General features: G+C 35.5%; 2 protein-coding genes across 2 annotated transcripts; one reads left to right on the forward strand and one right to left on the reverse strand.

Annotated features, from left to right (window-relative positions):
• Nucleotides 1-461: 461 nt before the first annotated feature.
• LOC131174481 (NDR1/HIN1-like protein 6) lies at nucleotides 462-1,401 on the forward strand. The gene has a single exon (XM_058137969.1). The coding sequence runs from the start codon at nucleotides 564-566 to the stop codon at nucleotides 1,335-1,337; it is 774 nt and encodes a 257-aa protein (XP_057993952.1). The 5' UTR covers nucleotides 462-563; the 3' UTR covers nucleotides 1,338-1,401.
• A 590-nt stretch (nucleotides 1,402-1,991) lies between these two features.
• On the reverse strand, nucleotides 1,992-9,470 carry LOC110632668 (uncharacterized). The gene is made up of 4 exons (XM_058138003.1): nucleotides 9,240-9,470; nucleotides 8,364-9,117; nucleotides 6,774-6,940; nucleotides 1,992-2,417 (listed from the first exon to the last, which is right to left on the reverse strand). Exons 1-4 carry the CDS (start codon nucleotides 9,413-9,415, stop codon nucleotides 2,207-2,209), a joined length of 1,308 nt encoding a protein of 435 aa, XP_057993986.1. The 5' UTR covers nucleotides 9,416-9,470; the 3' UTR covers nucleotides 1,992-2,206.
• Nucleotides 9,471-24,138: the final 14,668 nt, after the last annotated feature.

A 24,138-nucleotide genomic window follows, 5' to 3' on the forward strand; every position in this document is an offset into this window, starting at 1 on the left:
ATAGGTTGGGTTGTGACAATATGATTGTAAAAAATTAAATTTTAATTATCGGAAACAACATAATTTTAAAAAATATACACATAATAATTCTTAAAATTAAAAATATGATAGAAAAAAAATTACTTCCACGTGAAGGCGGAAGATAGAATTTGGTTGCTGAAAGCATATAAAGAAAGAGGATAGGAGCAATAAGAGCCAAGCGTGATCATTTTATCATCAAAAAGTGAACTAAGGATGTTATTATTTTGCATCATTGAGATATTTAATAACTAAGATTTTGAATTTATATTTAGGTCAACTACCCAACATTTATATATATAAAAGAAAAAAAAAATACTAGCTACTATTGAAATTTGAATCAATGCAATGCCTCTTATGTTGCTCAACTACCTCCATATCTATGCCATTTTTAGGTGAGGAAGGTAAAACCTATTCACAATTATAAGCATATGATTTGAGTAGGGAACTAATACAAGGAATTGAATTCCATGTCCTTATATATACCAAACCTTTCTTATGTGATTTGAAGTTGAGAAAAATAAGGCAAAAACCAATTCGAAGTGATGACAGATGGCCAGAAAATTCACCCTACGGGGGATGTGGAAGCACTTCCAACTTCACCATTGGTGCCTCCAGGTTCAGCGATTTCAGACAAAGCTACTACTCACCCTCCTTCACGACCACTGCCACCACCACAATTACGTACCAATTTTCCGGCTGCAATCCACAGTGCTACAGAAGCACCAAAGACGAGAAGAAGCTGTTGCTGCAAGTGCATATGTTGGACAATAGGCATTATTTTCCTTGCATTAATTGTTATCAGTGCCATTATCGGCATTCTCTACCTTATTTTCCAACCCAAAATTCCCAAGTACTCTGTTGACAGCTTGAAAATAAGTGATCTAAGGCTGACTTTCGACATGTCCCTTTATGCTGAATTTGATGTCAAGATCACAGCTAATAACCCAAACAAGAAAATAGGAATTTACTATGAGAAAGGTGGAAGTTTGAGGGTTTGGTATGGAGACTCTGAGCTCTGTGCAGGGTCTATACCAAAATTCTACCAAGGTCACAGGAACGTAACGAAGCTGGATGTAAGCTTGAGCGGGCAGACGCAGTATGGAAGAAGTTTGATGAGTGCATTGCAAGAGCAACAACAAACAGGAAGAATTCCACTGGACCTTAAAGTTGAAGCACCTGTGTCTGTTAAACTTGGAAGGTTGAAGCTAAGGAAGGTGAGGATCTTTGGGGATTGCATTTTGCTGGTGGATAGCTTATCTACCGATAATTTTATTAGCATTAAAGCTAGAAATTGCAAATTTAGATTGAAGCTCTGATTTTCTTTTATATATTTGGTTCCTTTTCTTTTTAATTTTATGACAATCAATTAATTTATTTTCATTCATATTGTATTTGAATTAAACTAAATAAAAATTTATTTTTTTTAAATGTCCCACCATCTAATAATTTTCACCTTTCCAAATATGTAAACTCCATCCTCCACTAATGTAGGAGTGAGCATTCAGTTCAAATCAAATCGAATCGAACCGAATCAAATTATGAAAATCGAATTACATATTTTAGAAATCGAGCTGAACCGAAATAGATGAAAAATTGAATCGAATCAAACCGCTCTATTTCAATTCGGTTCAATTCAGTTCAAACCAATCAATTTTGATTTTTTATTGATTTTTTAATTTAAACTTGATTTTCAAATTATTTAGTCTAATTTTGACCTTAGTTTAAACCTAATAACCATTAATCAATGAAATTAAACAATTTATATATATATAATTATATATAATTCATAAATTCTCCATAAAAATAAATCAATTTAAAAATTAATAAACCTATTCGTTTCGATTCGGTTCGGTTTGATTTAATCAATTTTTTTCTCTTTAAAATCGAACCAAACCAAAATAATCGAAAATTTTATAATATAAAACTGAAACGAACCGAACCGAACCGAATTATATTAAAATTGAACCGAATTACCAAATTAAAATAATTCGATTTAATTTATTCAGTTTGAACCAAATAATGCTCATCTCTACACTAACGTGTAGTTCTTGAAAAAGTCAGTTATATCAAAGAGCCCTTACGTGTGTACAGCTATTTTGTCAAGGGATACATAAGTGGGCGTTTTGTTTACTCACCATGGCTATAGATATCATTAGTTTATCAGTAATTTATGCAAATTATGCATTTAATAATCACCAGTTAATGCCCTCGGTCTGTGCGCAATGGTAGACAAGGACATCCCAGTCTGAGAAACTGCTCTCACAAAGGCCATGTTTGCTGTTAAAGTTGGAGCATGCCAATGATCACCAGTCCCAAAAACCACCTTGTTCTTCAATGCCAGCTTTCTAGTTGTAGGAAGCCACATCATGCGCTCTGAAGGACTATCAGGCACAACCCTGTTCCAAATTCTCAGTATTAATGTACAAATTACATAGATGATGCACTGATAGGACCCAAAATGAAATCTGAAATTCAGTAAGCTGAATATAACATGGAAATGCAACTCAAATCAGTTTCAAGTGGCTGCACTCAGCCCAAGATCAAACCAAAAGACTTGTTTTGCATTCCATTAACCTCAACCAGCGTTTTTTAATACTGAGAATCTAGATTCAGGCCAAGTTTTGGGATCTCTTTTTCTATTGATAAAGAACACAAATGATAACAAAGATAAAAGACATCTTTTCTTAAATTGGGCAATAACAAAGCCATAAACAAATATCATGTTTCAAGGCAACATGCTAAATGCATGTAACAAATAGATCATCAATTAATCAAAGTTGGGTATACAATCTCATCCAGTCAAACTTTAAGGATTTACATTTTAAAATTATTAACTATAATAAACAGCACTAGCACCAACAGGTTTGGAGAACATTTAATGTAAGACTTGAGTAGCAATCAAATATTTGTATCTTCTAGTTCAATCTCCTATATACTCTTAACATGAAACATTATGTTGACTGAAACCTAAAGAATGTTCTAATTGTCCCTCAGACTGCAGGTCAATGATTGGTATACATAATTAGCGTTGATGCATGTCTGGTTGAGTTTGGATAGCAATCATTTAAGACTCAATTGTACTGAAAGAACCAACAAGTTTAGGCTCTAATCTCCCATGTCATCTCAACATATAGAATGGTGATCATAATTGAACCATCAAGGCAAACTGCCTTTGCATTACATGTCTGTGATATACAGAATATGCAGTTCTGCATCATGCGTGTCAAGTTAAACCTTGGATTAAAAAAAAGGTGCAAGTTTTGGCTCTGATGTCCCATGTCGTCTAGGTATACAAGATGGGCAAATTATATGGTGACTTCGTTTTTAGCAAAGTATTTTACTTTGTAACCATCACCTTTGCAGTATTTTTTCCCCCTTTGGGAACGGGCTTGGGGTTGGGATGTGAGTTCCTATGCTTTCTAATTGCTAGCTAACAAATTAGCATCAACCCCTTACTCAAAAGTTCAGTACGCAATGAAGATGGGATTCCACCCTGTATCTTTGGAACAATCCCAAGGGACATTGCTGGGATAAGAAGTTGAACATTTTTACCCTATCATACCAAAGTAAATAGATCTTCCTCATTCTAAACAATAGCTAACAAAATTAGCACCTTTGACAAATAACTCAACTCAACTAAGCCTTTATCCCAAAAATTTGGGATCGGCTATATAGATTCACTTTCTTCACTCTAAACGATTTTGGATTAAATCCTCAGAAATGTGTAATGCTTCTAGGTCATGTTGTACTATTCTCTTCCAAGTCAATTTAGGTCTACCCCTTCTTTTTTTTTCTATCCTCTAACCTAATGTGCTCTGCTTATCTAACTAGAGCCTCCGTATGTCTACGCTTCACATGACCAAACCACCTCAATCTCCTTTCTCTCAACTTATCCTCAATTGGCACCACTCCTGCCTTTTCTCTAATACACTCATTACGGACTTTATCTATTCTAGTATGGCCACTCATCCACATTAACATTCTCATCTCTGCAACTCTTATCTTAGATGCATACGACTCTTTCAGTGCCCAACACTCACTACTATATAACATGGCCGGTCGTATGGTTGTACAGTAAAATTTTCCTTTCAACTTATTAAAAATCTTGCGATCACGTAAAACTCCCGTGGCACGTCTCCACTTCAACCATCCGGCTTTAATCCTACGACTAACATCCTCCTCACATCCCCCATTTACTTGAAGGACTGAGCCGAGATATTTAAAATGATTACTTTGGGACAGTACCACTCCATCCAAACTAACTCCTTTCCTATCGCCAATTTGGCCTTCACTGAACTTGCAATGCATGTATTCTGTATTTGTTCTACTTAACTTAAAGCCCTTTGACTCTAAAGTACTTCTCCAAAACTCTAACTTTCTATTGACTTCTTCTCGTGTCTCATCTGTCAAAACAATATCATCCGCAAACATCATGCACCAAGAGATACTCTCTTATATATGTTTTGTCAATTCATCTAAAACTAATGTAAAAAAGTAAGAGCTTATAGCTGATCCTTGGTGTAATCCAGCTAAGATCGGAAAATCTCTTGTGTCCCCTCCCACTGTGCGCACAATAATAGTTGCTCTTTCATATATATCTTTCAACACTTGTATGTACCTAATAGATACCCTCTTTTGTTCTAACACTCTCCATAAGACATCTCTTGGAATACTATCATAAGCCTTCTCTAAATCAATAAAAACCATGTGTAGATCTTTCTTCACGTCTTTATATTTCTCCATCAAGCTTCTAATGAGAAAAATCGCTTCCATAGTTGAACGACCAAGCATGAAGCTAAATTAATTAGGAGAGATAAAAGTATCATGACGTAGTCGATATTCCACAACTCTCTCCTACAACTTCATAGAATGGCTCATGAGTTTAATTCCCCTATAGTTTGAGCAACTCTGTATGTCTCCCTTATTTTTAAAAATAGGTACTAAAATACTCTTCCTCCATTCACCAGACATTTTCTTTGAGTTTAGAATCTTATTAAATAATTTGGTTAACCTTTGACAAATAAATTTATGAAAAATATTAACTTATCCAAAACCAAATAACAATTTTATTTCACAACTATTTTATAAGCCTAATTACACTAAACATCCAAACATTTATGCGAATTAGCAATTTAATCCAAACTTTTCAATTTATCCAAACTTTTCAATTTATCCAATCTTTTCAATTTTGACAATGTAAGCCAAATTGACTAAATTGGTTGTAATTTTATTCAACTGACCAAATTTGTCAAAATTGAAATTAAAAATAATTTTAAAAGATTTTAATTTTTCTTTTTCTATTTTCTTTTATTTTCTCTCTCCTCAATCTCTCTCTCTCTCTCTCTCTCTCTCTCTCTCTCTTTTAATCAATTTTCTACTTTCTTTATTCATTCAAATCTAAATTTTTAAATTTGTAATGAATAATATATATATATATATATATAATCTCCATTTTGTCTAATCTAGTGAGTTGGATAAAATTGCAACCAATTTCAGAAATTGGGCCTTAACTGTCAAAATTTAAAAATTTGGATTAGATCATGAATTTGCACAAGTATTTGGCTTTTTGGTGCAATCAAGGTTGTTAAACTCAATTTTTAAATTAAAATCAGTGAGGAGTGTCTAAACTCAATTCATAAAATCGACTTAGAAAATCGTAAGATTTTAAGAACCATATAAAATAATCTTCAAAAATATTTTTATTCGTATAAAAAATTATAAATAAGCTTTCTAATATATTTTTAAGTTTAATAAACAAATTATTTTAATTTTAAATTTAATATTTTCTTCAAGAAGTTATCAATATGAGAATAATTAAAGTCATTTAATATTTTAATAAATTAATACATATATAATAAAAACAAGTATGCCTTAATCTCAAACTCGTTAGAGTCGACTATATGAGATCTTTTTTGTCATTTAGCTCTATTTAAAACTAATTCCGTATCAATATCAAAAAATTGAAAATCTTTTGATACTACTTTTCTCCACGTCATTTTAGGTCTCACCCTTTCTCTTTCACACCTTTCACTTCCATCACTAACTTATCACACTTTCGTACTAAGTCATTTGATAACTAATATATAGAAATTAGCTCATATTTACATAAAAATTAAAATATGCATGTATGATAATTGTAATAGCATAAATAATAGTTATTATTATATTTAAAAAGATTAAAAAAAAAAGAAATGATGTTAAAATAAATAAAAAATAATTATTTAAAAAAATAAGAAATGATGTTAAAATAAATAAAAAATAATGATTTTGATACATTAAAAGGTAATATTTAAAATTTTAAATTCCAAATATATAAAATCGTAGAATTGTAAACTCATAACATCGTATCGATTTCACTATTTGAAAACAAGAGTTTACCTCGATTTTATTTGATTCTGATTTGCTATACATTTTGATTTATTTAGGTGGTTATAACTTGCAGAACTATATGAGTTAACTAGTGATTTTAACAATTATGGGTGCAATTAGGCTTATTTTAATGCATTTGTTGAAACTAAATTATGACTAGAACATTCTATCTACAAGAAATAAGCTTTTGTTGTTGACATCAACAAATAAAGTTTCCTGTTATTCAAGGAGACACAATGACAAGCAAACATCAGGATCCTACGATAACAAAAGAAGCTCCAAAATGAAGTCTCTAATTTTTTGAGCTGCATATATCAATTTATTCTTGAACCAAACTAGATCATACCATAGTTTAAGAAAAGAATAATCTGTTAATAACTTACATGAGGTGTTTCAGAATCTTATCCGCTCTTAACTTCTCGTTAGGTCCTCCACATAATGAAACCAACTCTTTGAACTCTACAAGAACACTTTCACATATCATGCCTCTCTTTCCAGATATTACACCTGCCAGTTCCGCATGTATTGGATTCTGAATTTCAGACAAGACCTGGCATGAGGTTGAGAAAAGATTTATTCAAACTGAACTTGGACAATGATATGCACTATGACATTTTTTTTTCCTCAAAAGAAAACCTTTTTGGAATCCATTGGGAGGCATACTGAACTTCAGACCTCTAAGATGAAACTCCCAAACACAAAGAGTCTATCAAAAATTACTATACAGTACCAATTAATAGGTAGATGTGTTGCACAACTGTAGCACATATCTTAGTGAATGCCATTTGCATGGTGATATGTCAAACATGGCTATCCATCATTGCTTATTGACTCACCATTGAATGCTTGGACAAAAAAGATGGGTTAATGCCTACAAAAATCCAAATCGCTTGTAAAGTTCTCAAGTATAGCTATTTTTATATTTGCATCAACTATATAAACCAACTCTGACATTTGCATCAATTGCGGCCAGCCCTTTAGAAACCCAAATTGAAACATTAATTATCAGAAAAACCTTTTCCAAATCTGTTTTGATCTCCTACCTCTAAACCTTCTCAATTCTCACTTCAATCACATGTCTCTCTAGTTCATCCAGATCGCTCCCTGCATCAATTGCACTTTTCCTAGTCCACTTATGCCTCTTTCTGCACTGCTTGTGTAAGTACTATTTGCACCAATTCCACCTCTACCTCTTCATACACCTGCACCAAAATCACTTTCTGCAAACCGCACTTCATATGCACTCACTCCCAACTTAGGACTTCTTAAGATGGCCATAATTAATAGAAATTTTAAACTTGATGGATATAATTGAAAAAAAAAATTGTAGTAATTGAAAGTTTTATTAAAGTTTTGGATTTAAATTAATCATTAATTCCAAAAAAATAAACAAACAAAAAAAGTGGAGAGGGCCTGAGGAAACAAAAAATAGTTATATGCAGAGAAGAATAATCAAATGGTTAACAATATTAAATTAATCAAATTGGTTGCAACAAGCATTGCCGCCACACCACATTTAGAGATTAAGCAGAAGTGTAGGATAGGAGCAAAGTTTGTGTGCATTCTTACTTAACAAGTGATGCTGCAAGACAAGCCAATGTGCCCCTTTTTATCACATGATTTTTCTTACAGTCTCACCTCCTCAGCTTGGAATCAAATCAATGCAGTAGACCGGCTATTGCTTAGCACTAATTTTGACATATTGCAAGATAAGTCAAGAGAGCCTATATAAAAAAGTTTTAACAAAGGTCGTAAACTTCCTATGTTTATGTACACACTATCTTTTATTGTACATTAAACAGCCTACATATACACCAGCAGTACTATCCATGCAAACCATATCAAACCCAATGAATTTACAAGCAGAAAGGCATAACTAACACTGATGACTAAACTATGGACAATGATTGTGAAAATCTTGTGGCCTTGGATCAGAATTAGAAAGAAGCACAAAACCAAAAAGTAAACCTAACCTGTGCAATCACAAACTCAAAGTTACCCTTAAACCGCTGCCTCAATTCAATCTCTGGTGTAGCCAAAAGTTTCTCACTACAACCATTGCTGATGCCCGATACAAGAGCAATAAGAGCTGTTGTATCAAAATTTATAAGATCACCATCGGGTTTAACTTTGGGAGACCATAAATTGAGTCTTGAAATAAGAGAACAAAGCCCATCTTCCTCATCCAAGTTTACTTTGGTGTGCTCTTCTTGAAGCTCTAGCCCAACAGAATCAACAACTGATTCTTGAACAGACCCACATTCCGAATTCCTGTCAACCTTTATCTGAAGAAAAAGCGAATGTTTATATGGTGTTCGAAGCACATTTATCCAATCCCCTTCCAATTCCTCGCAGAAATCAATCTCAAATGCCCCAAATTCGTCACACAGCTTCTGGAAGAAAAAATCACCAAGTCCACGAGAAAAGAAAAGAAGAATTGAAGAAGGTTTGAATATCTGGGCAGAGCGGGCAGCATCCAGGAGTCGTTTAATTCTCGATTTTAAGTACAAATTCCAAGAAAGATACTTGGGATTTCTATCAGAAGCAATGATCCATACTGGGTTTTTATTGACAGTACAAACTATATCAACATGGACAGTGAGTGCTTTCGAAGAAGAAAAAGAAGAAGAAGACGACACAGGAATTGGCTTGCAAACACGCGAAACCGCCGTCACAAATGGCTGCTCGAGAAGGTGAACGACGGCCTCCAGGTGGCCAACGTTGACACTGCAAAATCACAGAAGAATGATCAATAAGCGAATTGGGCAGCTATAAAATCACCAAAGAATGATGATGAATGAGCAAATTGAGTGAAATTGTTTGGAGAAATAGAGAAGAAAGGGAAGAACCTGAGGGAAAGAGTAGGAGAAGGAGATCGAGAGAGGAAATGGAGCTCAGAAAGGGCCAATTTGAGGAGAGTGCGGGAGCACGAAATGGTGATGCTGGTGCGAGCAGGTAACCTGTGTATTCTATCTATGATTGTTTGGCATCTATTTCTTGCGACTTGAATTTCCTTTTCCGCCATCTAATCGTTTCAATGCCTCATTTTGCAGCAAAATTTTCGTTGTATATGACCACCGCGCAGCAGCTGCTTATTTTTGTTTGGAAAAATTACTATTTAAATTTTATATTTTAAAAAATTAATTATTTAATTTTTTATTTTATAAAATGCATTAATTATCCTATATGTTCTTGTTCCATTTACTTTTTAATCTCTTCACTTGATTTAAATCAAATTTTCTATTAGTCAATAGAAAATATATTTATAAGTACTAATAATTCAAAATTTTAAAAATAAAGAAATTATATAATTATATTTTTTAAAATATAAAAATTAAATAATATTCACACTAATATTTAAAATAACTAAAAGAACTAAAAATAAATAAAGTAAAAATATTAAAAATAACTTATGCATTTTTTAAATAAGATGACTAAGTTATTAATTCTGTTAAAATAAAAAAATTAAATAGTATTGTTTCTTTTATTATATAAATTATAATAATAAATTATAAGTTGTTTATTTGATATGTCAAAAATTATAAGATAATCTCTAAGATGTGTCAAAATTATAAATTTATATTTAGTTAAACAAAACTACAGGCGTGACATTTTTGAACATGTAAAAGAAAGTTTACAAAGAATACCAAAATTACATTCAAGTTTATTGTCAATGCAATCCCTTACTCTTTGTTTATGAGGAAGATGGCTTCAAAATTAAAATATTACATACGACAAGAAACAATACTATTTAATTTTTTTATTTTAACAGAATTAATAACTTAGTCATCTTATTTAAAAAATGCATAAGTTTCTTTATCATCATTATTTTTTATCATATGATCTTGAAAAGCATTTACCAAAAACAATCATTTATTGTCTTGAATAATGCTGAACGACCAAGAAGATGTAAGATGATATGCATACGGTATATAGGTATCAAAATTCATCTTTATTGCTAGTATTTATTAGTACCATGCATATCATATCTCATAACAAATATTAATTCAAAACCATAAAAAATTATTCTCTAAAAAAATCAAAATAATTTTTAAAACTAAAATTTCAATATGCTACATTATATAGTAACAAAAAATATATAAGATATTAAATTTAAAATTAAATAGTACTTAAGTTTTTAAATTATTATTTTATAAAATATTCAAGTGTTTAAATTATTATTTTATAAAATATTTAATTATTAAAAATTAATTTTATTTGTTTAAAATGAAAACCAAAATAATTTTGGAAGAAAATCTAAAAATATTTTTTTTACTTTTTCTAAAAGTAATTAACAAATTTTTTTTTTTTTTTACCATGTCAGTTGAAATGTAAGAAACTTGATTTCTAAATTCTTTAGATATAAAAAACTAAATAATGTTTTTGGTTCAAAAAAGCACTTAGTGTTTTTCATAATTTGATTTTTTTTTTTAATTCTTAAGATATATTCTGAGAAGGCATGATAATTTGATTCTTTAGTCATCAAATTCAATGTTCAAAGACAAACAAACCCCAAGGGCCAACCACAAGGGCCAAAAATGTCCACACTTTGTTGTGATCAACCTACTTAGCAATTGTTATCTCATTTTTATATTCATAATAGTTGGTGCCCCTGCTATCTGCATGAAACGAATAGACAGATGGTGTACAAATGAAATTGCTAAGACAAATAACAATTGTAATTCATCCAAGCGTACCATAATTTTCATCCATCAAATAAATCAATAGCAAAATTAATTTCACAATTAGCGTATCAGTTGTCATTGCATAAGCTTCATGACTGCCAATCAAACTTTAAAAAATTCCAAAATTTAAATTTTATAGACATCCTTTATGTATACTTAACATTAGAATACTTATGCTTTCTTTTATAAAAACCTGAATTTTTAAAATATATAATATTTTAATTTTTAACTTTTAAATTTTTATTACTGCTATTATTGTTTTAAGTAGAGATTATTTTCTTACTGTCAAACCATAAAAATAATATACAAAAGCTTAAGCAGTTAATTGGATTGATATTTTCGATAAACAAATATATAACGGCACTCTTATCAGTTTATTATGATAGTATTTGTGACAAATTGCTTCGGATATAGCACTAAAGAAATATAAGCATAATTCCGAAATACTAAATTTATAGCTGTGGAATTATAAGAGCATCATAAAAGTAGAGTTAGAAATGTTTATAGTCAAGAATATTTACATAGATAGGGAAACATTACAATCTAAAGTCATGGTTGTAGACACCATATTTTGGTCAATTTTTAAATACACAACTTGTTTAAAATACAAATTTTCTCTTTATAAGTTATGGTATAATTTCAGTAAATGAATTTCTCGTCTGAACATCATCCGATCTCAATGAGCAACCTAAATTATGATCTGATCACAGGTCACTTATCTGAACTCAGCAATGGTTAGTCTTTAGAACAATTCAATCCCACACACAATTAGGTTGTTTTTCCAATCTTTTCGTTGTGTGTTTATGTTTTTAGTTTCAAAACTATTTTCATACGCCTTAAAGTCATTTTCCGATCTCTTCGTTTGTATTCGATATGTTCTGATTGATATTCGATCTTCGGATCATCTAACCTTGCATTCTGTTATTTTTCGATCTCATTGTGTTCAAAATACCCCAAAATTCCAAATTATGGATAGTTTTGTGATCAGGTATCTGGCCTAGATTGCCTACACCTTTAAAAAAGATTCTATCCGATCTCTAAATAAGTTACTTCAATTATGATCCTATCTCAAGTTACAAATCACTCTTCAAATGTTTTAAGTTTCAATCGATATTCGATCTCAGGGTTATCTAATCTCACGTTCGTGTGCAATGCTTTTTCCTATCTCTCTAAGGTGGTCTTATGTTTTATGATTGATAACTGACCTCAGGATCGTCTGATTCTATGTTCAACTTTATTCAATTGATTGGCCATTAATTCTATCTGATCTGTTCAGTACTCGTGCATGATCTGATATTCTCCCGATCTCATCAAGAAAATTGATCACAAAAAGAATTTATTCATTTCAAAAGATATGATTACAAAGTCATTCGGCGGGAGGTCTACCCCAGTCCAATCTTCAGGTATATTTTCAACATTTATGTTCTCCTCCCTCTCTTGATCGCCCTCACTCTCTGCCTCAGCTCCCGAAGCAAGTTCCTTGAGCCAGGCAAAGTCCTCGTTGGGATAGCGCTTGGTGAGCTCGGCAAGGAGATCACTATGGGCTTTCACATTAAGCCCCAGCTTCCTTCATCAGAGCCTCCTCCTCCTTCGCTTGGATCTCCTCGGAGAACTTAACCTGGATATCGTCAAGTTCCTTCTCTAGCCGAGCTGCCCTCTCTTCATGAGACTTCGCCTGTTCTTCCAATTCGATGATCCGAGCATTCACAGCAGAGAGTTGGTTCTGCGCTGCCGCCGCATCTTAGGACATCTTTGACATCTCCCTCTTTATAAGATAAACCTTCTCTCTGACTGCGTGCTAGGTCGCCATTGCTTCCAAGCTCAAACTCATTGAGAGATTAAGAAGATCATTGATACTTTTGGGGCCCATTCTGGTCTGGTCCTCAGGAAAGGAGATCGTAGCACTCAATACTTTTGCCAAGTCTAAGTTGTCCTGCACCGATTTATTTTTCTTCAATGATTGGAGTAGTATTCTGGTACCATGCGAGAAAGGTCACCCAAACGAAGCTCCCTGCCTTGAGGATCTGCCCTCTATAATTGAGGAGACCAGCGACGAAAGGAGGTTCAGATCGAGTGGGAGGCTCCATGGTGAGGATTTACACCTCTGGGATCGGTTGCTCTTGGAATTGAACCTCAGAGCTTGTCTTTTTAGTTCGGGCTCTCTTCATTTCTAGTACCTTCCTACTAAGCTCCTTATTCCGCTTCCAAGCTTCTCTCACAGCTTCACCTCCTGCCATATCTACATAGAAAAGCAAGTTAGTGAGATCGTTAGGACTAAGAGATCAAAGATTCAAGTTTTACCCATCCCCGGGCCAAGGTCAGAGAGTTGCAGCTCGATGTTCTCATGGGCGATCATAGTCATTATCCACCATTTCAGTGCAAGGATCACGTTCAAACATGAGTATCTGCGAGTTGTCGCCTGGCTTTTCAGTTCCTTCACCATGGCATTCTTAGCTTCATTCCAGGTGATTTTCTTTTCTGGCTTTGGGACCAGGTAATTCCAACTATGGGGAATTCCCACAAAACTACTAGGATCTTACTCCTAAGGAAAAAGAACCAATCTTTCCAATTTTTTAGCGAGGAAGGGAGATCGGTGAAGAGCTCATAGTTCGGCTTTGCTTAAAAGAACCATAATTCATCATCTTTTCCCCTAGTAAGCCTGTGAAGTTTAGCGAAGACCTTCACTATGGGCTCCAGTCCCTTGGCTCAGTAAAGACCTCTGAAGGCCATCAGAGTTTGCTAGGAGTTCGGATGTACTTGAGTTACGCTAACTCAGTGATACTTTAGAACATCTTTGTAAAATTGTTCCAGAGAAAACCGCAGCCCGGATTTTAATTTTTCTTCATATACTATAATCAGATCTACTTCATCGAAGAAGTGATAGGCTCGAAGATCTCTGTGGCACTTAATGTGTAACACCCTCATACTAAGTAATCCTGTACATTCTACTGTTTGAGTGACTAATGTCTGTTCAGACAGCTAGAATGTCTAGAGCTATACTTAAATCACATAGAGAATGTAACACCCCTAAGTTCGGTAGTGCGTTCTGCTGCTCCGGTGACTAGTGTTGTCCGGACAGCTAGGATGCCTAGAACTACACTTCAATATGAGTGAGGAGACATAAAATAATGAAATAAAAGAAAAGAAAATACAAGAAAAACAAAGAAAAAATAATAGCAAAGAAATGTGATCAAGTTAAGCGAGCCGGGAACCCTAGCTTTGGGTGACCGCACCGGGAAGTCACGGCGTGGACCGTTGACTAGCCCTGGACTGCGGGGAACCCTGGAAAACATTTCTTTGCTAGACAGCGTGGACCGTTTGACCGTGGACTGCGGGGAACCCTGGACGGCGTGGACCGTTTGAAACCACAGCTATCATGTACATTGATTGTATTCCTCGCTAGCTTGTCTAGTGGGATGAATTGAATTCCCTCTCTGGCTGAAGTGTTGAGGTGTGTGCCTGTTGAGGACGAATAGAATGAGTACTCATATTTTTTGCTAGCTAGCTGTGTTATTCCTCATTAGTCATTGACTTTTGGGATGAATTGAATACCTCATTAGCCATCGGCTTTTGGGATGAATTGAACTTGGGAACATGATTAAAGCTGTGTATGATTTATTGATTTATATTGTAAGATTGTAAAATGAGTTTAAATTCTTATTGACATTCACTGTCTTTTGAATTTAGCTATATTTTGATTACTGAGATTTATTGTAATATTGTGTTAAATTCCTTATGACATTATTGTCTTGAATTTAACTACAGTTTTAAGTATCCACTATTTACATGACTTATGAATTGTGATTTAAATTGTATTTGGTTAATGTTGTGCACCACTGAGACATTGTCTCGTGATAGCTTTATTCTTTGTCGCAGTAGGCAGACAGAGCAGTCTGTGAGACTAGGCCGCTAGTACCTCAATGAGACTACCGAGTATAATGAGTATACCAATATTTTGTATTTTGTAATATAATGATGTTCACTGTATGTACATATTGTTGTTGGTTTTGAGCAGTTGTAAATTAAAATTGTACATTGAAGTTGTAAAGTAAATTATGAGATATTTTGACTTGTAAAAATTGTATTATATTTTCTCTATCTCAGTCCTTGAAAAATTACTGTGAATTTGACTTGAGAAATGTGTTGGGTTGAGAAAAATGTTGAAGTTGAGATTTGGAAATTTATTGAAGTGCTTTTTACAGGTTTTCTGAAGAACTGTTTTATCCAAAATACAGATGGCACTCTGCCAAAATTTTTACAGAAATTCCAAATAAGTCAAATGTGTCAGTTCTATTACTTCAGTTCAAAAAGGTTTTTAACACCTGTAAATAGTGCTCACCACTGTAAAAGAAGTAAGAAAAGTTTTTAAAATCCCTTGTAGTGTATTTAATGGGTTATCGATGAAGCGGAGTTGGTAATTCATTAGGTATACTACGGGATCATGTTATGCCTTCTGAGAGGGTAGGGTGTGACATGTTTTAGTGGTATCAGAGCAAAGTTTTTAAATTCTGTTTTCACCTGTTATTTGATTATTCTTTCTTCATAGTACAACTGCTCAATATCATTGTTTGATACATACAGTACATTACATTATAAATACGCACTAACGGGAGGAAATCTCCTTGTGTTATCTGTTCAGGAGATCTAAAATCCTCGCATTGACTATGGAAGAGGGTGATCGTTCAGTCGATCAATCGATTGAGGCTGAGGTGCAAGGGATGCCCTGTGCCTACAAAATGTCGTGGTTCAAAGAAGACCACCGCAGCATCGCAGCTTTCTGCTCGATTCGCTCAGATGGCTGCAATGTTCCAACAAATGGTTGGTAATGTGCCTACTCAAGTCCCAATACAGACACCAGTGGTACAACCACAATCTCCTACTAGGCAGTATGATAAATTGATGAAGTATGGGGCTACAGAGTTTAAGGGGATAGTAGATCCTCTAGAAGCTGAACAGTGGTTAGAGAGGATGGATAGGGTATTCAAGAAATTGCATTGCACAGAAGAGCTCAGATTTGAATACTCAGTGTCTTTGTTACAGGGGGATGCTTATGATTGGTGGAAAACCATTCCCACACCGTAGAACTGCAGGTCGACTGGAATGACTTTCTCGTGGAATTCAAGCGAAATATGTCCCTGATGCTTATGTAGACCAGAAGCTGCAAGAGTTCCTAAGTCTGAAACAGGGGGGCAGATCAGTGGCTGAGTATGAAAGGGAATTTTCCCGCCTTAGCCATTATGCAGTGAGTCTACTCTCTACCAGCAGGGAGAGATGCAAGAGGTTTGAAACTGGCTTGAAGCCCAGTATCAGAGTACAAGTAATCGACTTCAAACATACTAACTTCTCTGAACTTATTTCTCAAGCCCTAGAGTTAGAAAGAATTGAGATTGAGACCGCTCCTGAGAGAAAGAAATCAGAGAAGACAGAGAAAGAGGGAAAGTCAGTAGAACAGAGTTCCAGTGGTCATACTAGGAAGAGGAAGAACCATGGGGGACATGGCAGAGGTGGCAAGAAATCTGGTAAGGGAAGATATTCAGGACAGAGACCTCCCCTATCTGGTCAGCAGAGTACCAGAAGTTCCTATCCTTCCCGCCAATGTGAAACTTATGGAAAAAATCATGGTGGGATATGCTATAAGGCTATTGGAGCCTGTTATAACTGTGGAGGCACAGGACACTTTGCCAAGGACTGCACCAGTAGTCGCAGAGTTGGACCACCTCCTACTACTGCAGAAGGTCGATTGCAGCCTCACCAGAAGTTCACAACCACCCAGCAGAGGTAGAGGCAGGGGTAGAGGTAACCCAGCAGGCAGCCAGGGCACAGTGAAACATTCAGAGCAAGACAGTGCTCTGGTCAGAATGTATGCAATGAGACAGAGGGAAGAGGCCGAGACATCTGATGTTGTGGCTGGTACCTTCTCAACTTTCAACCAAAATGTGTTTGTGTTATTTGATCCGGGCTCTACCCATTCTTATATCAGTGCTAGCATCATTGATTGCATTGATGTTCCATGTACAAAAATGGACTTTGAGGTGCTAGTAACAAGTCCACTAGGACAGGAGGTCAGGGTTAATAGAATGTATAAAGATTTTCCTTTGGTGATCCAAGGACACACTTTCCTGTCTAATTTCATTGAAATGCCCTTCAGAGATTATGATATCATCTTGGGTATGGATTGGTTAGCTAGGCATCATGCCATGATTGATCAGAGGTCAAGACATCACTTTTGGCCTTCCTCAATACAATGATGTGGTAATACATGGGGAGAGGCGATTATTGCCATCAAACATCATTTCGCCGCACTAGCCGAAAAATGATCGAAAGGGTGTGCAGCCTACTTGGCACATGTGGTAGACACCCAAGTGGGGAGTCCAGCATTGAAGGACATCCCTACAGTACATGACTTTCCAGATGTGTTTCCTGATGAATTGCCAGGATTACCTCCGGAAAGAGAAGTGCAGTTTGAAATTAATATTATGCCTGGTGTGGATCCAATCTCTATAACGCCATACAGAATGGCACCAGCAGAGTTGAAGGAGTTGAAGATACAATTGCAAGAACTACTTGAAAAGGGCTTCATCCGCCCTAGTGTGTCACCTTGGGGAGCACCAGTGTTGTTTGTTAAGAAGAAGGATGGTACTCTCCGCTTATGCATTAACTACCGGCAGTTGAATAAGGTGACAATAAAGAACAGATATCCATTACCTCGCATTGATGATCTGTTTGATCAGTTGAAGGGTGCAGCTGTATTCTCCAAAATTGATTTGCGATCTGGTTATTATCAGTTGAAGGTGCAAGAGCAGAGTATTCCAAAAACTGCTTTCAGAACTCGGTATGGCCACTATGAGTTTCTAGTAATGCCATTCGGGTTAACAAATGCCCCAGCTGCTTTTATGGATCTGATGAACACTATCTTCAGACCATATCTTGATCAATTTGTGGTGGTGTTTATTGATGACATTTTGATATACTCGAGGAATGCAAAGGAGCATGACAGACATCTGCGGATTGTACTGCAGACTTTAAGGGAGAAACAGCTATACGCCAAATTGTCGAAATGTGAATTTTGGCTGAAAGAAATCTCCTTTTTGGGACATGTTGTGTCAGCTGAGGGGATCAAGGTAGATTCCAGCAAGGTAGAAGCTATCCTTAATTGGAAGCCACCCAGGAACATCATAGAAATTCGCAGTTTTCTGGGTCTAGCTGGATATTACCGTCGGTTTGTGAAGGGGTTTTCTATGTTATCTTCTCCACTGACCAAACTGCTTCGGAAAGATGTAAAATTTCAGTGGACTGATAAATGCCAGCAAAGTTTTGATGAGTTGAAGAGGTGTTTGACTGAAACTCCAGTTCTCACTTTACCTGCTCCGGGTAAAGAATACACAGTTTATTGTGATGCTTCTCACAATGGGTTAGGCTGTGTACTGATGCAAGATCGGAATGTCATTGCTTATGCATCACGCCAGCTAAAACCGCATGAGAGGAATTACCCAAAACATGATCTGGAGTTAGCAGCTATTGTTTTTGCTCTGAAGATCTGGAGACACTATTTGTATGGAGAGAAATGCTACATTTACACAGATCACAAGAGTTTGAAGTACTTAGGCACCTAGAAGGAATTAAATTTGAGGCAGAGGAGATGGTTAGAACTCATCAAAGATTATGATTGCTTAATAGACTATCAGCCAGGGAAAGCAAATGTGGTGGCTGACGCCTTAAGTCTCAAGACTATGGCAAGTCTCAGAGTTTCTCCTTTGTCCATGGTATGTGAATTGAAAGCACAACATGCCAGTTTAGAGATTGATGATGAGGGACAGACAGTAGTTGCTTGGCATGTATAGCCAGTGTTGATTGATCAAATCAGAATGGCTGCTCAAAGTGATGAAAAATATCAGAAGCTACTGAATGAAGTCCAGCAGGGCAAGAAACCTGAATTCTCTGTAAGAGATGATGGGTTATTGCCACATCAGGGCAGAACGTGCGTTCCTAATGATGCTGAATTGAGACAGATCATGATGAAGGAAGCACATGAGTCTCCATTTGCTATGCACCCTGGTGGAACTAAAATGTACAGAGGGCTGAAAGAGCATTACTGGTGGATGGGTATGAAGAGGGATATAGCTGACTTTGTTTCCAAATGCCTAACTTGTCAGCAAGTAAAGGCAGAACATCAAGTTCCAGCTGGTTTGTTACATCCTTTGTCGATGCAGTGGAAATGGGAACGAATAACTATGGATTTTGTTACAGGACTTCCAAGGACACAGAGTAGTCATGATGCAGTATGGGTTATAGTTGACAGATTGATCAAGTCTGCTCACTTTTTACCAGTTCAGATGGACTATAGCCTGGAAAGATTGGCCAGATTGTACATATATGAGATTGTAAAACTGCATGGAGTGCCAGTATCAATTGTGTCTGACAGAGATCCTAGGTTCACTTCTAGATTCTGGGGTATTCTTCAGAGAGCCCTAGGAATTAGATTGAACTTCAGCACAGCATTCCACCCACAGACAGATGGCCAGTCTGAAAGGATTATTCAGATATTGGAAGATATGCTACGGGCTTGTGTGATTGAATTTGAAGGTAGTTGGGATACACACTTGCCTTTGATTGAGTTTGCTTATAACAACAGCTACCAATCAAGCATTAGGATGCCTCCATATGAAGCGTTGTATGGCAAAAAGTGCAGAACTCCCCTATGTTGGGATGAAGTAGGTGAAAGGAAGATGATTGGGCCAAAAATTGTTCAGCAGACAGAGGAAAAGATCAGATTGATTAGAGATAGACTTAAGGCTGCATCAGATCGTCAGAAGTCCTATGTTGATTTGAAAAGAAGAGATACTGAATATGCAGTGGGTGATAAGGTATTCCTCAAAATTTCTCCTTGGAAGAGGATTATGAGATTTGGCAGAAAGGGGAAACTGAGTCCTCATTTCATTGGACCATATGAAGTTCTGGAAAGAGTGGGTCCTTTGGCATATCGGTTGGCATTACCTCCAGAGCTAGCAAGGATACACAGTGTCTTCCATGTGTCCATGTTAAGGAGGTACAGATCTGACCCATCTCATGTACTATCAGTTGAAGAGATTGAGGTAAATCCAGACCTCTCATATGAGGAAGAACCCATAAAAATTCTAGCATATGAGGTAAAGCAGCTGAGGAATAAACAGATACACCTGGTTAAAGTGCTGTGGAACCATCATTCAGGCCAGGAAGCTACTTGGGAACGTGAAGAGGATATGAGGAGACAGCACCCACAGCTGTTCAAAGACTAATACCAGGTAAAATTTCGAGACGAAATTTATTTAAGGGGGGGAGAATTGTAACACCCCTAAGTTCGGTAGTGCGTTCTGCTGCTCCGGTGACCAGTGTTGTCCGGACAGCTAGGATGCCTAGAACTACACTTCAATATGAGTGAGGAGACATAAAATAATGAAATAAAAGAAAAGAAAATACAAGAAAAACAAAGGAAAAATAATAGCAAAGAAATGTGATCAAGTTAAGCGAGCCGGGAACCCTAGCGATGGGTGACCGCACCGGAAAGTCAAGGCGTGGACCGTTGACTAGCCCTGGACTGCGGGGAACCCTTGAAAACATTTTTAGGACTTAAATAGACCATTATTGAAGAATAAATATCATTAGGAAGATCAAAGAAAAATTAAATAATTAGTACAAAGAAAAGTGAGAAATCGAAAAACGGACAAAACCCGATGTTACCGAAAAATCGGGAATGCAATCCGAACAGGGGCATTATGGTCATTTGACATCCTGAATTGTCTTTTGACCTAAATGTCCACTAAAAATAAATAATATTACACTTAGAAAATAAAATGAAAAATTAATTTGGTGGTACCTAGAGTAAATAGCTAAAATTATGGGTTAATGTGGGATAAATGAACAATTAACATATAATATGATTTAAATTTGGTGAGTGGACCACTTGGGATTAATCAAACACTAAATGGGGCAGGTGTAAGTCCACTACACCATCTGCACATCATCTTCTCCAAATTTTCTTCACCATGCCGAAATGAAGGATGGGAAAATCCTCCATTACCGTTTTGTGTAAAGCTTCCTCCACTCCTCCATTTCAACTCCAATCACTTAGGTTCCTTCATTAAAGATTGTCTACACATCATAAGGAAGAGCTTGATACCAAAATCAAGAAGTTTGGTGAAGGTTTAGCAAGTTACAACGATAGGTAAGTTTACATTTTTGAATGTTGCTTTGTTAAACTTTGTGTACATGTTATGGGTGTTGGATTTGTGAAGAAAATTTTTAAGTTTGAAGAGTTATTGAGATGTTCATTTTGGACAGCCATGGAGTTATGTATTTGATGAAATATTTGTGTATATACTTGATGAGAAATTATGTTGGTTATGGTGATTTAATATCCTAGTAAATTATTCCATATGTATATGGTGATTTTTGCACTTGAATGGAAATTGATGAATTGTAGGACACTTTGGTGTTGAAGAACATTTTTGGCAGCCTTGGGATTCTTGGATAAATGTATGTGTTCATGAAGGTGTTGGCAGAAATATTGACATTAAGGTTGATGGATATGTATATAGATTGATTGTGTAAAGTGTATGTAAGAGCTAGTAAGGTTTAGGTGTATATGTGATTGTACTTAGACCTTGTGAATGTGAGTTTTAATTGGTGTATTAAGGATGTTTGTAATCTGCCCAAAGTGATGTTAATGTAAAGTGGAATATGGTTTTGGTAATGAACCAAAACAGAATTGGTAAGGGAAGTGGACATATAGTAATGTAAGTGTATAATTGATGTATGTTAAGTAAGGTAGTTAAGGGCAGTATGTATTTTAGTCTATAACTTTACATGTGTAACTTCAATTGGTATGAGACCAATTGGAGGTGAAACTAGGCACAAAATGTGCCAACTTTCATTGAGAAAGCATATCAAAATTCTGCTTGCAAGGTGACATAAGAAAATGACCAATTCGGATTAAGTGCAATTGAAACCTGAAAACTGACCAATTGGGCAGCAGTTAGTGTTTAGGCCATAACTCACTCAAAACAGGTCCAATTGACCTAAAATTTTAACCATGAATAGTTAAGACCCATACCTACAAGTCTTATGAAGAATTAAAGCCCAGAAATGACCATAAGCAAGTCAAACAGCTTGCACAAGTTCGGGTCCAAAAACTGGCCGAACCAAAGTTGACCAAATTGACCTAATTTGATGCCATTTGACCAGCAATAGTATAATGACCATAACTTGGTCTACATAACTCGGATCGACCTGAAATTTTGCCCCGCGTGCAATAAGACATAGATCTACAAGTTTGTAGTTTTGACCGAAACTCGAAAATCGAGGAAACTAGGTCGTCCGGCTAGGTCAAACTAGTATTCCGGAATCCAGCAAGTTGCATTAAAATGCACTAAACAAGGAAATGAGTTTGGTAAAACATACCAACCCTAAAACCCTATCGAATGTGACATATTAATGACACTAAAACCTAATTTACCTAAAACGTATCGAGGGTCGGTATATTAGGTGATTGAGCAAATAATAGCCTTCAGTGAATTACTTATCGAACATTATCGTTAGAGACAGTTTAATTTAGTACTGAAACACTTCAAATTGTGTTTCTCAGTTACCAAAGACTCAGGAAAAGGGAAGGAAATACTGAGTCCAGACTCGGAGACAGTTATCAGAGGTTTATGCACAATAACTATTTCTTTTGAATTATTTTCAATTGAAATAAATTATGACTATTTGCATATTATTGTTTTAAGTTGTGAAATTGTGAAAAATGGTTTGAATGATATTTGATGGATACTTATTGATTGAAAAGCAATCAGAATTGGTTTGAAACCACGCTATCATGTACATTGATTGTATTCCTCGCTAGCTTGTCTAGTGGGATGAATTGAATTCTCTCCGTCAAGTGTTGAGGTGTGTGCCTGTTGAGGACGAATAGAATGAGTACTCATATTTTTTGCTAGCTAGCTGTGTTATTCCTCATTAGTCATTGACTTTTGGGATGAATTGAATACCTCATTAGCCATCGGCTTTTGGGATGAATTGAACTTGGGAACATGATTAAAGCTGTGTGTGATTTATTGATTTATATTGTAAGATTGTAAAATGAGTTTAAATTCTTATTGACATTCATTGTCTTTTAAATTTAGCTATATTTTGATTACTGAGATTTATTGTAATATTGTGTTAAATTCCTTATGACATTATTGTCTTGAATTTAACTACAGTTTTAAGTATCCACTATTTACATGACTTATGAATTGTGATTTAAATTGTATTTGGTTAATGTTGTGCACCACTGAGACATTGTCTCAGCGATAGCTTTTTATTGCTGTCGCAAGTAGACAGACAGACAGTGCAGCAGACTAGGCTGCTAGTACCTCCAGCGAGAGACTACCGGGTATAATGAGTATACCAATATTTTGTATTTTGTAATGTAATGATGTTCACTGTATGTACATATTGTTGTTGGTTTTGAGCAGTTGTAAATTAAAATTGTACACTGAAGTTGTAAAGTAAATTATGAGATATTTTGACTTGTAAAAATTGTATTATATTTTCTCTATCTCAGTCCTTGAAAAATTACTGTGAATTTGACTTGAGAAATGTGTTGGGTTGAGAAAAATGTTGAAGTTGAGATTTGGAATTTTATTGAAGTGCTTTTTTATAGGTTTTCTGAAGAACTATTTTATCCAAAATACAGATGGCACTCTGCCAAAATTTTTACAGAAATTCCAAATAAGTCAAATGTGTCAGTTATTACTTCAGTTCAAAAAGGTTTTTAACACCTGTAAATAGTGCTCACCACTGTAAAAAAAGTAAGAAAAGTTTTTAAAATCCCTTGTAGTGTATTTAATGGGTTATCAGTAGACGGAGTTGGTAATTCATTAGGTATACTACGGGATCATGTTATGCCTTACAGAGGGGTAGGGTGTGACAGAGAAGTCATAAATGAAAATAATAAAGATCAAATGAGGTTGGGTGAAAATAGGAGTAATAAAGCACAATTAGGTTAAATGAGCCTAGAGTTCTGATGATGGGTGACCGACCCGGG

The sequence above is a fragment of the Hevea brasiliensis genome, chromosome 16 (genome assembly GCF_030052815.1).
Source record: "Hevea brasiliensis isolate MT/VB/25A 57/8 chromosome 16, ASM3005281v1, whole genome shotgun sequence".
Lineage (NCBI taxonomy): Eukaryota > Viridiplantae > Streptophyta > Magnoliopsida > Malpighiales > Euphorbiaceae > Hevea > Hevea brasiliensis.